The following is a 13,084-nucleotide window of genomic DNA, read 5'->3' as shown; positions in this document are numbered from 1 at the left end:
GAGCATTTTGATCCTTGTTAAATTGTGTGTGTGTGTGTGTGTGTATCAAATATTTTGATGAATTTTGCAGCTGTTCTGCAAAGTTAAACTCAACTTTGGATGAAAAAGTCAATTTTATGCTTATAATATTGACATTCTTAATAGTGATAGAACATTTTTCTCTTCTCTATTTTCAATAATCTAAATTACCTAAATATAGTTTTATTAAATAAATAAAATAATAGAATGTTAATAATCTCCAATTAATATTGTACAAACTTCATTGTATTGAAATGTATCAAGGTTTATAATTACATAATAAAAAGAAAAGGAAAAAAGAAAATGTATCCATAACCTGATGTGTTTTAGATCCAGTGCTTTTTTTGTAAAAGAAAAAGGTGCCGGAACTCACACGTCATACAACCCACCTTGCCTACCCTACAAGGTTCCATCCCAAAAAGGTGCCGGAACTCCGTTCTGAGCGTTCTATGAGAAAAAAAGCCCTGTTTAGATCTGAAAGTGAAACTGAAACATGCAGAATTCTGCGATGCAGAATTATCTCAGATTGAATAAAACTATCATGGACTATATAGAAAATTTTGTTTTACTGTGATAGATTTGAAAGATTTACTTGTCTACTCTGTACTCAGCAGGAATCTTGATTACCATTAAGTGATTATCATGATATTTACCTTAAAACTATAACATATTAACATTAAACTTCCTTCCTTCCTTCCTTCCTTCCTTCCTTCCTTCCTTCCTTCCTTCCTTCCTTCCTTCCTTCCATACATCCCTCGTTTTGTAAATAACAATAACAAATGTTGCATCAATGCATTTATCTCAATATCTTCCCTGGTTTCAAATGTAGAACATTAGATTGGTTAAATACTACTTAAACAATGCATATTAAAAATATGCCATTTTTATTTAATGTAGTAAATACATTACCACTGGTAAATCAAATCTCAGCCACTAAAAAGTTGTATTTGATGAATTTTGCTATAAATGTTTGCTCTATAGTTCCTTGTGAAATGTCTTTCTTTGCTCCTTTAAATATAGTGTTTCAATAGTAGTCAGCTATAATTTTTCAATACCTGCTTGAAGGTATAGCTTTTGCTCTGTTTGGTTGCAATATTAAGTCAGCCAAAAGTGATGTTCACTTATACTTATTTTGGTAACATTATTTCTGCATCTTTGTATGCTTACTTGTCTCTTTTGTATTTTCCCCCACCCTCTTCTTGATAGAGCGATCACCACATAGGCCTATCCTGCAAGCTGGTCTACCAGCAAATACCTCTGCAGTAGTTGGGAGTGATGCAGAGTTTGTCTGCAAAGTCTACAGTGATGCCCAGCCTCATATCCAGTGGATAAAACATGTAGAAAAGAATGGAAGTAAATATGGACCAGATGGACTACCACATTTGGAAGTGTTAAAGGTAAGATGATGAGGATGAGGAGGAGGAGGAGGATTGTTGTTGTTGTTGCTGTTGTTGTTGTTGTTCATTTTTGAGACAATAAGGAATTATTTTACAAATGTTATTGTGAAATGGAACCAAGGGATCAAATTCATTTTAAAGTCATAGAACTTTTTCATGTTGCCTGTGGAAAAATGACCTGCCACGCATGGGAGTTACTGTTTGACATCATCTGGTGACTTACAGTACTGTCCATTCTTGACAGAAACAAAAGCAAACATTTGTTTGGCAATTTATCCTTTACATAATGCTGTTTTTCTACCTCAACAACTTTAAGATCTATGGACAGGCATCCTGGCTAGGGAATTCTGGGAGTTAAAGACCACACATCTTAAAGTTGCCAAGGTTGAGAAACACTGCTCTAGAAATTCTTTTATTTACTGGCAAAAATGTTTATTTTTCAGATCTCATTATTTATTAAGAGAATTGCCATATCCTTTTCTTAGCATTATTTATGGGTTTTTTTGCAAAGAATATATAAAATAAAGAAAACTATGCTCTGCCTTTAATATTCATGCCTAAGGAATAATATGTGACCTTCTGAAATGGCCATATTTGCTGCCAAAGAATGTTGGCCGTGCTGGTTTTACCAAATGTCAGAGATGCTGAGGTGTCAATTTTTCACTACTCTCTTGTGAAATTTCTACTGGGCAGTGAACTTTCAAGTTGGCAGCCACTGATTTCCTTACAAAATATTGTTCTGCTATGAAATAAATAGAGCCCGGAATCTAAGGAGTTGGTACCACTCAACCATCTACTCAGGAGTTTTTCCATTCCATTAAAAAAAACCAAATAAAATAAGTACAATATTTATCTACTCGTATGCTAATTGAAGACATCTTCAGTATTTTGGTGGCGGGACCATGGTGGTGTCTACATTTGGGGTAGCAGTTACATTGTTCTCCTGTGTTATTGGTCTGTTCTAGCATTCGGGGATAAATAGTTCCAATGCTGAAGTGCTGAAACTGTACAATGTGACAGAGGAGGATGCTGGAGAATATATTTGTAAGGTCTCCAATTATATAGGGGAGGCCAACCAGTCTGCCTGGCTTCTGGTTCAGCCAGATAAAGGTAAAAAATGTCTGTTAAAGAAAGCTGGATGTAGAAGCTGGAAAAAAATGGTGCTTTGGGATTCTGCAGGCAGCTTCTAGGATAACTCTGTGACCTTGGTGCATTTATAATCCTGTCTTGAAGGTGCAACTGGTTTTACTCCAGTAGCCATGGAAAAATTCCCACAAACAGTGTACGTGTCTTTTTAATTATCTGCTTCTGAACCCTTCTGTATTTTACTTTGAAGCATTCAAATGTATCTGTCCATATATATTTTTCTCAGCATACTCTGAAGGACTCTTAACCTCTCACTCTGTCTTTCCCTTAGTTTCATTCTTTAACTGTGTGTCTAGCACACTCCTATATTTACATAGACCATACATCCTCTATTTTAAAGGGCATAACTTTATTTCAGGAAGCTGTCCTTCAGATTTCTTTAAAATTAATTATTTATTTTCTTGGTTTTGCTCTTGAATTTTTCTTGGTAAAGCAACATTATAAACATACAATCTTTTTTATCCTCATAAATCTCTTTCATATTTTCCATTTTTCATATTTGTCCCTTATCTTTTCCAAGAAAATATGGTGACTGTACCTATACTGTTTGTCACACTTAGTATTTGGGATAAACTTAAGGACTAAAGAGTAACCATGTGGGTAGAATATACTAGACTTTTTCTCCATGGTATCAAACCAAATCTGAATTCCTGTAGATAATTTCAGCCTAAACCAATGGTGGGATTCAGCCAGTTCGTACCACTTCGGCAGATCCAGTAGCTAATTTTTTGTTGCCCAGACTCAGAATGGACTTCCAGAAGCGGCATCTACACAGAGAACTGGTTGTTCACGTATTTGAATCCCACCACTGGCATAAACTATTCTCCTGGAAATATAGTGCTGACTATATTCTTTATTATCACATTATTTCAATACTTGAGCTGTACAAAATATACAGTATATTATTATGTGGCTCTTGTTAATAAATTGGCAGATTTGGTAGCTATGTAACAGCATCCTGTTCTGATGGTCAATGGACATGAATCTTTTATTTTAATTTATTGTTTATGCCATATGTACAATAGAATAGTAAAGCTACCAGGTTGACTATTTTAGAACATTGTTTAATTTGAGATTCTTTATTTTGCCCTTTAATCAATCCTATTGTTTACCTTGAAATATTGAACAATAGAGTAGCTTTAGTATGAAATATGGCAGTGTATCTCATTGTACTTGGTATCCATATCAGTAAGATAATTTTAGCAAGTACTGATTTGTACATGTTTACTATATAGTGAATGTAGTGTAGGCATACTAAACAATCTTAAATTGGCTTCTCATGATTATTTGAGACATCATTTCTCTGTTCTGTTACATACTTGCATAACATTTAATGATTTTGCCTGAGAGTTTTTTTTTTAAATAACTGTTTGGTCTATATTAAACATATAATGAACATACCTACTTTTCGTAGTATTAGCTCTTAGTTTTCAACTCTTCTGTCTATGTCTCTGATATTCCTTTTAATTTGAAGGAGAATCTATTTTTTTTAGATTTTTCTTTTGTGCATTTTATCTTTCTGTGTCATTTTTAAAAACTCAAACGGTTTGTGGTCGAATTTTTCCATGTTCTTTGATTGCATGCATACTTAGGTGGTGAGTGTAGGTTTGGTGAAGGGTTTCCATGATTTATTCCTCTTTAAGGTGCGCTGGGATCTGTTGGTAATTGCCTTTTGGTTGAGGATTTGTGGATGGGATCTCCCCACGGTGGTGAAACTTTGCTTCTTTGGAAGTACCAAGCACCCGTGGTCCCATTTCCCATCCACAACAATTTCCTAAAATGTCTAGCTTTTCTCTTGCCTCCATTTTTTCCTAGGCTGCCGGTGTTAACACCACGGACAAAGAAATTGAGGTTCTCTATATACGGAATGTAACTTTTGAGGATGCTGGGGAATATACATGCTTGGCGGGTAATTCTATTGGGATATCCTTTCACTCTGCATGGTTGACCGTCCTGCCAGGTATATACTGCTATCTTCCCATGGTTTTCTTCCTTTCTCTGCTTCATTGTTGATTGCTACCGAATAACACAGCTTCTGTCTCAACAAGGGCTTTTCAATTCCTTTCCAAATAAATAAATAAATATCAATGACTTGTCCAAAATTGTGAACTGGGGTGGTTCTGGAATTCATTTGAGTAATTCTTATTATTTTACCCCACTTCCCATTAAAAAAAATGGAAGAATATTTTAAAGACAATCATAAACCTTTCCAGTTTATGTTTCTCTGGAAAGTTTAGATTTTAAAAGCAAGTTACAGGGGAAATTTGAAGGAGCACTTTTGAAAAGCTGTTAAATTGGGATATGTATCCATGAGAATTTGCTGTAAGGGAGAGGGAATACAGAAGCAGTGTTTCTATAACTTTACAATCAATTTGGTGTGCTCTTTAAATGCTGCATGCTCCAAGCAAATGGTCTATTAGTTTGCTTGTTTTCAAAATGTGTCTTGTCTTGCTTGCAGTGATGTTGCTTCTATTTTGAGCAGAAGGGCACAGTAATATGTTTTTTAGCTGAAAATGTCAATTAGAAAATAATGGACATCTAGACTAATAAAAACTGCTTGCTTTATAACCCTTTATCATATTTTCTTATGTTATTATTAGAGAACCGTACTTTAAGTTGTTGCTGCTCTGTGTTTGTGTTTGTGTGTGTTGCTGTTTAAAGTTTTATAGAAAGATTCCTGCCTGCATGCATTGCTAAAGCATATAGTTTACACTTGTGCTGTACATTCCTGTAATTTTTTTTCAAGTTTTCCAGGTTCTTTCTTTTCTCTTAATGTAAGAAAAGCCCATATTGCTATATTTTTAACTTATTACCTTTTGAAGCTCCAAGCTGCATCCATCACTAAACAGGTGGTTATGATTTAAAGTGGCTGTTGCTTCTGCTTGCCAGATTACTTCCCTATTTGCAACTGCTCAAGCACTACGTAATCAATTTATGTGAAGGAGTATTAACATAAGATGATATGGAAGACTAGCTTCTAATATGCATTGCTTTTATACTGACCATTTATACTTGCAGAATTACTACTGTTTTAATAATGAAATGAAACAATTAGGTACATATAACATAATGTTTTTTCAAGGTTGCAAATAAAAAGTGAAAAAAATCCAAAAGTTTATAAACCAAAAGGTTACCACAGGCTAACATACTATTTGCCAGGAACTTATTTATTTTAATCTTCCATAATCTATTTTAATCTTCCATAATTTATTTTAATCACCTGGATATCTGCACATCATTATACTACCCAAAATAACTGGATATAAAATTGGTCATCTCCAGGATATTTAACCAGTGATAGCTGGGAGTATTCAAAGTTGCTATTCCTGTTTGAAAAAGGTTGATCTGCAAAATAAGTAGGTAGATGATCACTATAAACTAGAATTGTAATTGTTTGGTGCCATTTATTGACTAGATCTGATATGAGCACAATCTCCCATTGGCAAGCTTACTTATAAACTTGCCTACTTAGAAATGCGAGTGTATATTTATGCTGAAGCTAATTTGTATCTAGGCATTATTCAAAGATTTTTACCTAATTGGAAGGAAGTGCTGAAATCATTTTTTTTTTTGAAATTGTCAATCATTACAAATTTAAGAGATTTGTATTTGTTTCTGGGGCAAATATATCCAACTAATTAGGCTATCCTTTTCAGGGCAACTCTTATCATTATTCAGGTAGGACAATAGATAATCCTTGTAATAATTATAAAAAGCAGAAGCTGTGGGGAGAAAAGGTATGCTTTTTAAAAAATAATCATTAAAAATAATAATTTGTTCCCAGCTGGCCTTATAAAAACCTATACTAGATTTCATGAGTTGCTGTGCCAAAATGTTTGGCATACAACATTTTAGATACAACATTTTAGATGTTCTTTAACATCCTGTTAAATGCCATTAAAGTGAATAACATTGCTGTAAGATTCTGGATTTTCATGGCAATGCTTTACTAGCTATAGTTTTCAAAGGATCTAAAAGTCACATGCTCAGTTCCTTTTGACGTTAAAAGCCATGATCTTTTGCTTATCTTAGAAATATATATCACTTTGTTCACTGGACCTATTCCCATGTGAGATGCATAGCAATACAAAATCAACAAATGTTTGGTACTAAACACAATTTGGCAGTATTCGTGAATGAGAAAACTTAATTCAAAGACTTGAATATATATCAAATACTGGATATCTTAGTAGAAGTACAGAAGTCCAAGCTAGTTGATGCCTAATCTTTGTTATGCTTTGTTCTCCCATAAGCCTTGCTTTTTAGCTAGCTTTAAGTCCTTGTTTGGCTTTCGTTGTGTGTTCAGGTGGCCCACAGAGTTAACTACAGCGTTCCTTAAAATTATTTTACTAAACCTGTCATTTGCTGCAGGCTAAATACTGGAAGATTGGGATAAATATTGATTCATCTGGAATGAATTATGCGCCTGTTTTCCTATCTAAAGGACCTTGGCTTAAAAAAAAAAGAAAAATAGAGTAAGAAGAAAAGGTGATCACAGGCATAATTCCAGTAATATGCAGCCTTAATTTCAAAGCTAAATAGGCTGACAAAAATCCCTGACAGTGAACATATTCATAAGTTATCTTGAAAGGGTCATTTAATAAAGAAAAAGCAGCTTCAATCAGAATCTAAAATATTAGATTAAAATATCCTGTCCTTTAAGTTGGATCCACACTGTGGAAATATTAGGCATTTGGTGTCTTATAAACCTGATGCAGTAATACAGGTAATTCTTGACTTATGACCATTTTGAGCCCAAAGTTTCTGTTGTTGAGACATTTGTTAAGTGAGTTTTGCCACATTTCTTGCCTTTACTATTAAGTGAATCACTGCGGTTGTTAAGCTAGTAATCCAGTTGTTAAATCTGGCTTCCTCGTTGATTGTGCTTGTCAGAAGGTCACAAAAGGAAAACACATGACCTTGGGACACAGCAATGGCCATAAATATGAACCATCTGAATGTTGATAATGTGATCATGGAGATGCTGCAAAGGTCGTAGCCGTGAAAAACGGTCTTAAGTCACTTTTTCTAGTGCCTTTGTAACTTTCACTAAGTGAACCGTTGTAAATCAAGGACTACCTGTACTTGAGGTCCATTTATATACATACTCTTTTCTCTTCAGCTTGATCTTTTGCTGCCTCCTAATTTGTTGTCCTGCCTGTTCCCCCCCTTCGCACTTGCACTGTAGCTTCAGTCACAAACAGACCATATCCAACATATCCAGATTTCGTGGAGATAGCCATCTATTGCTCGGGAGTCTTCATAATTGTCTGTATGGTGGTGGCTGTCATCGTGTGCCGTTTGAGATCTACAACCAAGAAGTCAGATTTCAGCAGTCAACCAGCGGTGCACAAACTGACAAAGCGCATTCCTTTGCGCAGACAGGTAACAGAAAGTAGATAAAGAGTTACAAAAACCTATTTCCCTACCCTTAAGCCAGCAGATCCTTTGGGGCAAAGGGATTCCTATTCAGGGAGTATCTAATGGCTGAAAAGCAGCAGTTCTATAGGTTTTGGGGGAACCCACAGCATTCTGATTCCAAACATTTGACCCACAAAAATGTCATAATTTAGGATAATAGGTCTGTTCTCTGCATAAGCTTTGAGAAAGTGTTCATCCCGGATATAAACATAAAAGAAAGTTGTTATGTTTAAACTCTGATCCAAGGAATTCACATTGAAGAAGTGAATAATTTTCAGAAACCCATTTTGAGCCCACACATTCAATTAGAGAACTGATTTTCAAAGTATTGTAAATCATTTAATGTCAGGACAGAAATGAGTGATGTTGAGAAAGAGAGATTAAGTTTCCAGGAGAAAAAGAAATATTTACTGAGCTCCAGTAAATAGAAAAGATTTAGCGCAGGAGGAGAGGAAAATCAACATAAGTCTAGATTTTTTTGGGGGAATGCAAATTCCATAGGCACAGAATAAAGAGAGGAGACAGAACCTTCATCTGAACAGCAATAATAAAGCTTTGCTAAAGTATCTCAACACAATAGTATATCCCACATGGTGGAATGTGGCTTCTGCTTCCTGAAAATGTTTTTTGTTGCTTTTGTCTGAATAATACTATCAAGAGAGAAGATATTTGCAAATATAAAATTGTGCGTTTGTGGGTATGTATGTTTGTGTGTGCCGATAGAGAAGAATCTTTAAAAAGAAATAGAAATTGATGATGCGTGTATTGATATAGTTTCTAATGCTATTTTATGCTATACTATTTTATTACTATAAATGGCATTTTTGAAGCTCCAGATCATCTCATGTTCAAGATATTCAAAGTAAACTTCTCATAAGGTATTTTGGGAGTTTTATATATCTCTTATGATTTTGTATGTAGCATTAAGTCATCAGTGGAAATCAGTTTATCAAAATATTTATAAAAACTAAACTCTTATGATTAAATCAGTTCCCATTTACATGACCATCATCTTGCCATTGAAACCAATATGAAATAAAAAATTAACATAATATTTTTTAAAAATATTTTAATTGAAAGTGTTATCTCTTTATATATATGAAACTTACTTTTAAATTTTAAAGTTTCTGCAGAAAAATCATGGCACCTTTTAAATAACTGGACCCTCTTACATTCACCCATTGTTTCAACTGCTTTGAAACTCATAGAATTTGGTACTCAATGCAAAAAATTGTCCTAGTACTCATCATTTGTTTTGTACTCAATGCACAAGCTAGAACTTGTCCTTGCTGGCTGCCTTGTGACTCACTACATTATTCCTTTTGGGAAAATTTTGTTTGGTACTTAACACGGCTCCTGGAACCAATTAATGATATGTACCGAGGTAGCACTGTATCTTTACACTCTCTATATTTGTGTAAAGAGCGTCTTGTTGCGGGTGAAGAAGGAGAGTGCAAAACTTGGGTTGAAACTAAACATTAAGAAAACCAAGAACATGGCATCCGGCCCTCTCAATTCCTGGCAAATAGATGGGGAAGAAATGGAGGTAGTGACAGATTTTATTTTCCTGGGCTCCAAGATCACTGCAGATGGGGACTGTAGCCAAGAAATTAAAAGACGCTTGCTCCTCGGGAGGAAAGCCATGGCAAATCTAGACAGCACACTAAAAAGCAGAGACATCACCCTGTCAACAAAAGTGCGTATAGTCAAGGCTATGGTCTTCCCAGTTGCAATGTATGGCAGTGAAAGCTGGACCATAAGAAAGGCTGAGCGCCAAAGAATTGAAGCCTTTGAACTATGGTGCTGGAGAAGACTCCTGCGAGTCCCTTGGACTGCAAGGCGATCAAACCAGTCAGTCCTAGAGGAGATCAACCCTGACTGCTCTTTAGAAGGCCAGATCCTGAAGCTAAAACTCAAATACTTTGGCCACCTAATGAGAAGGAAGGACTCACTGGAGAAGAGCCTAATGCTGGGAAAGATTAAGGGCAATAGAAGAAGGGGACGACAGAGAATGAGGTGGCTGGATGGAGTCACTGAAGCAGTAGGCGTGAACTTAAATGGACTCCAGAAGATGGTAGAGGACAGGAAGGCCTGGAGGAACGTTGTCCATAGGGTCGCGATGGGTCGGACACGACTTCGCAACTAACAACAACAACAACATATTTGTGTATATAAGCAAATACATGAAAAATTGAATGTCTTGCTTTCAGCTAACCAAAACTTTCCTTTTCAGCCTTCTTAAACATAGTGATCTGAATCCTGAATAAAAGGAAATCATTGGAATGTATTCAAACAAAAATATCTAGATGAGCTGACCTACATAACAGAGACAATATTATTGGTATAGAGCGCAAAACAGCAATCAGTAGTTAGGCCGTGTCGACCATAAGCTTATTTTTTTTTCTCCAACACCAGTTACCTCAGACTATTTGCACTTTCATCAGTTACTTTTTCTTTGGCAACAGATTGCTTTGCTTTTGTCATCTCTCCACATTTGTACATGGAACTGCATACAGTAGATCTAATAGACATTTAAAATAGATTGCGTTGCAGGTTTACCAAAATAATTGTTGGCAATCTATATAAGAAAATAACTCCTGTAATTTTCTGGTGTATCTGCTTAGACTTTTGGAGCATTTCAGTGCATTAGTCCATTCTTTTACCTGACGTAGAATTGGCATAATTTAATGGCACTTAATCATATTCTGATTTGTAAAACAGTTCATATTGCAAAGAATTTGTTTTGGCTTTCAGAATTATTGAAACTTAACATCATTTCCCTAATTCAAGAGCGTAAATCAAAGAAATTGTAATTTGTAGACACAAAGATAACATGCATACAGCAATACACACACACACGCAAATACACACACATGATTTCTTCTAGTCCTAAAAGTTGTTGCATAATTATTATTTTTTTCAGATTTCTTTATCACTTCAACAAATTGCTGCAATAAAATTAAATCAGGAGAAAATGAATGCTGATGATTTTCCTCCATTAATAATAATTCATAAGCTAGAGTACATTCAAAGATTATACTTGCTAATTCCGTCATGCTGTTTAGGAGAACTGCCAGATCCCCAGTGATTAGGAAACCTACAAGTCTAAATTACTTTGCTAATAACAGATATATCAAGGAAAGTACAGCGCAAACTGCACGTAACAAACTTCACCAAGATTTTACTGTAGAAAATGGTCTTTAGTGTTTTTTTTATTAAGGTTTTGTCCCTTGTTCTAAACTCTGTTTCAAACCAAAAACAATGTGTCACACCATTTGGGACAGATTTTTTTTTTACATTTTTTTCACCGGTTGGAGTGATTATCAGGAAAATTAAAAGTTAAAGTTTAAAAAAATAAAAGTTCACAGCATTTTAGAGAAAAAGTAACCATGTGCAGAATGTATGAATACATAATATATAAAGAAAAGAGGAAGAGAATGAAGTCGTTTTCTAAACAAAATGATCTAACAGAATGAAGAATCTGTCCAAACGTAAAAATATTTTTTCTTCTGAAAGCCAAGCATGAACTAGACTCAAAGGACTTTCTTGTACCCGAAACCAACCTGTACAACTGTTCCTTTATGTAGAAATAGGTGTTAATTGTCCTTTAGCTTCTATAATCATTTTAGTCCATAAATAATCAAGGATATTTTATCTTTTGAGATTGGCTTCTTTGTTATCTGTCTGTCTGTCTATCTGTTGTCTATTTGTCTGTCTTTCTGCATCTGTTATTTATCTATCTGCCTATCCATCTATCTAGCTCTACCATCTATCTATCCTCTGTCTGTCTGTCTGTCTGTCTACCTACTTACCTGCCTGCCTGCCTGCCTGTCTGTCTGTCTGTCTGTCTGTCTGTCTGTCTGTCTGTCTGTCTGTCTATCTATCTATCTATCTATCTATCTATCTATCTATCTATCTATCTATCTATCTATCTATCTATCTATCATGTGTGCACTGACTCTCACACACAGATTAATAATTTCCTGTAAAGGAAATTCATCTTTCTTGTAAATCTTGTATATTTTATTTAAATTAAAGCTTAAGTGACTATACAAATTTAATCTCAAAAGCAATTAACAAAGTTTCTCTGGCTTCTCCTTGAACTTAATTATGTGTAATATAGTTTTAAGCAGTTCATTATCTGTAATATAGTTTTAAGCAGTACTATAGTTTTATGCAGACTTTTCTTTGTAAGCCCAGGGTCACCTTCTGCTTTGAAAGAAACAAAACCTTTGAGCTGTGTATTTTAAATTGTTAACTATTTTATAAAATGAACAATGTTCAAATGATTTTCTTATGTATATATGTATCTCATGTAAGGAACTTCAGCTTACTAAGAAAATAATAATTGTTCTGTATTGTTAAAAATAGGGACGCGGTGGCTCAGTGGGTTAGGACGCTGAGTTTGTCGATCAGAAGGTCGGCAGTTTGGCAGGTCGAATCCCGAGTGCCGCGTAGCAGAGTGAGCGTCTGTTACACGTCCCAGCTTCTGCCAACCTAGCAGTTCGAAAGCACGTAAAAATGCAAGTAGAAAAATAGGGACCACTCTGGTGGGAAGGTAACAGCATTCCGTGCACCTTTGGCATCTAGTCATGCTGGCCACATGACCACGGAGACATCCTCGGACAAGCGCTGGCTTTGAAACGGAGATGAGCACCGGCCCCTAGAGTCGGAAACAACTAGCACGCATGTGCGGGGGAACCTTTAGCTTTACCTTTATTGTTAAAAATAAGGAGTGGCTTTGGGAAAACACCTTTTTTTAATCTAATTTTTTTTCTATAGTAGCCTGAACAACTATTTTGTCACTTAACTGAAATTAGCACTGGTCTTGTTTTGGTCAAATTAATGGAACATAACTTTTTGACAGGTTTGGATTCATATTAAAATAATACTCTCTTTGTTTTCTCATTTGATTATCCCTGTTGTTTAGTAACAGCATATTTTACATCAAGCTGTCTTCTATCATTTCTCACACAACCCTAGGCTAAATTTGTTTTAACTATACTACCAGATTCCATCACAATCTGCTTTTCTCTCCCTACTATGGTAAAATTCCAGAATAATTAAAAATGGTAAACAGTTATAATATTTGAATAGCTAAG

At 35.1% G+C, this 13,084-nt stretch overlaps 1 protein-coding gene across 4 annotated transcripts in view; it reads left to right on the top strand.

Moving 5' to 3' along the window:
* FGFR2 (fibroblast growth factor receptor 2) overlaps nt 1-13,084 on the top strand; it is a 121,522-nt gene that overhangs the window by 85,791 nt on the left and 22,647 nt on the right. For 3 of the 4 annotated variants that reach the window (XM_083364520.1, XM_083364518.1, XM_083364517.1), the window contains 3 exons: nt 1,225-1,415; nt 2,381-2,525; nt 7,750-7,953. In XM_083364520.1, coding sequence (XP_083220646.1) covers nt 1,225-1,415; nt 2,381-2,525; nt 7,750-7,953 — 540 coding nt within the window. The remainder of the gene's footprint in view (nt 1-1,224; nt 1,416-2,380; nt 2,526-7,749; nt 7,954-13,084) is intronic. The other variant, XM_083364519.1, reaches the window with a different exon arrangement.

This window comes from Vipera ursinii (genome assembly GCF_947247035.1).
Source record: "Vipera ursinii genome assembly, chromosome: 5".
NCBI classification, from domain to species: domain Eukaryota; kingdom Metazoa; phylum Chordata; class Lepidosauria; order Squamata; family Viperidae; genus Vipera; species Vipera ursinii.
This window is presented reverse-complemented; position numbering and strand designations above follow the sequence as displayed.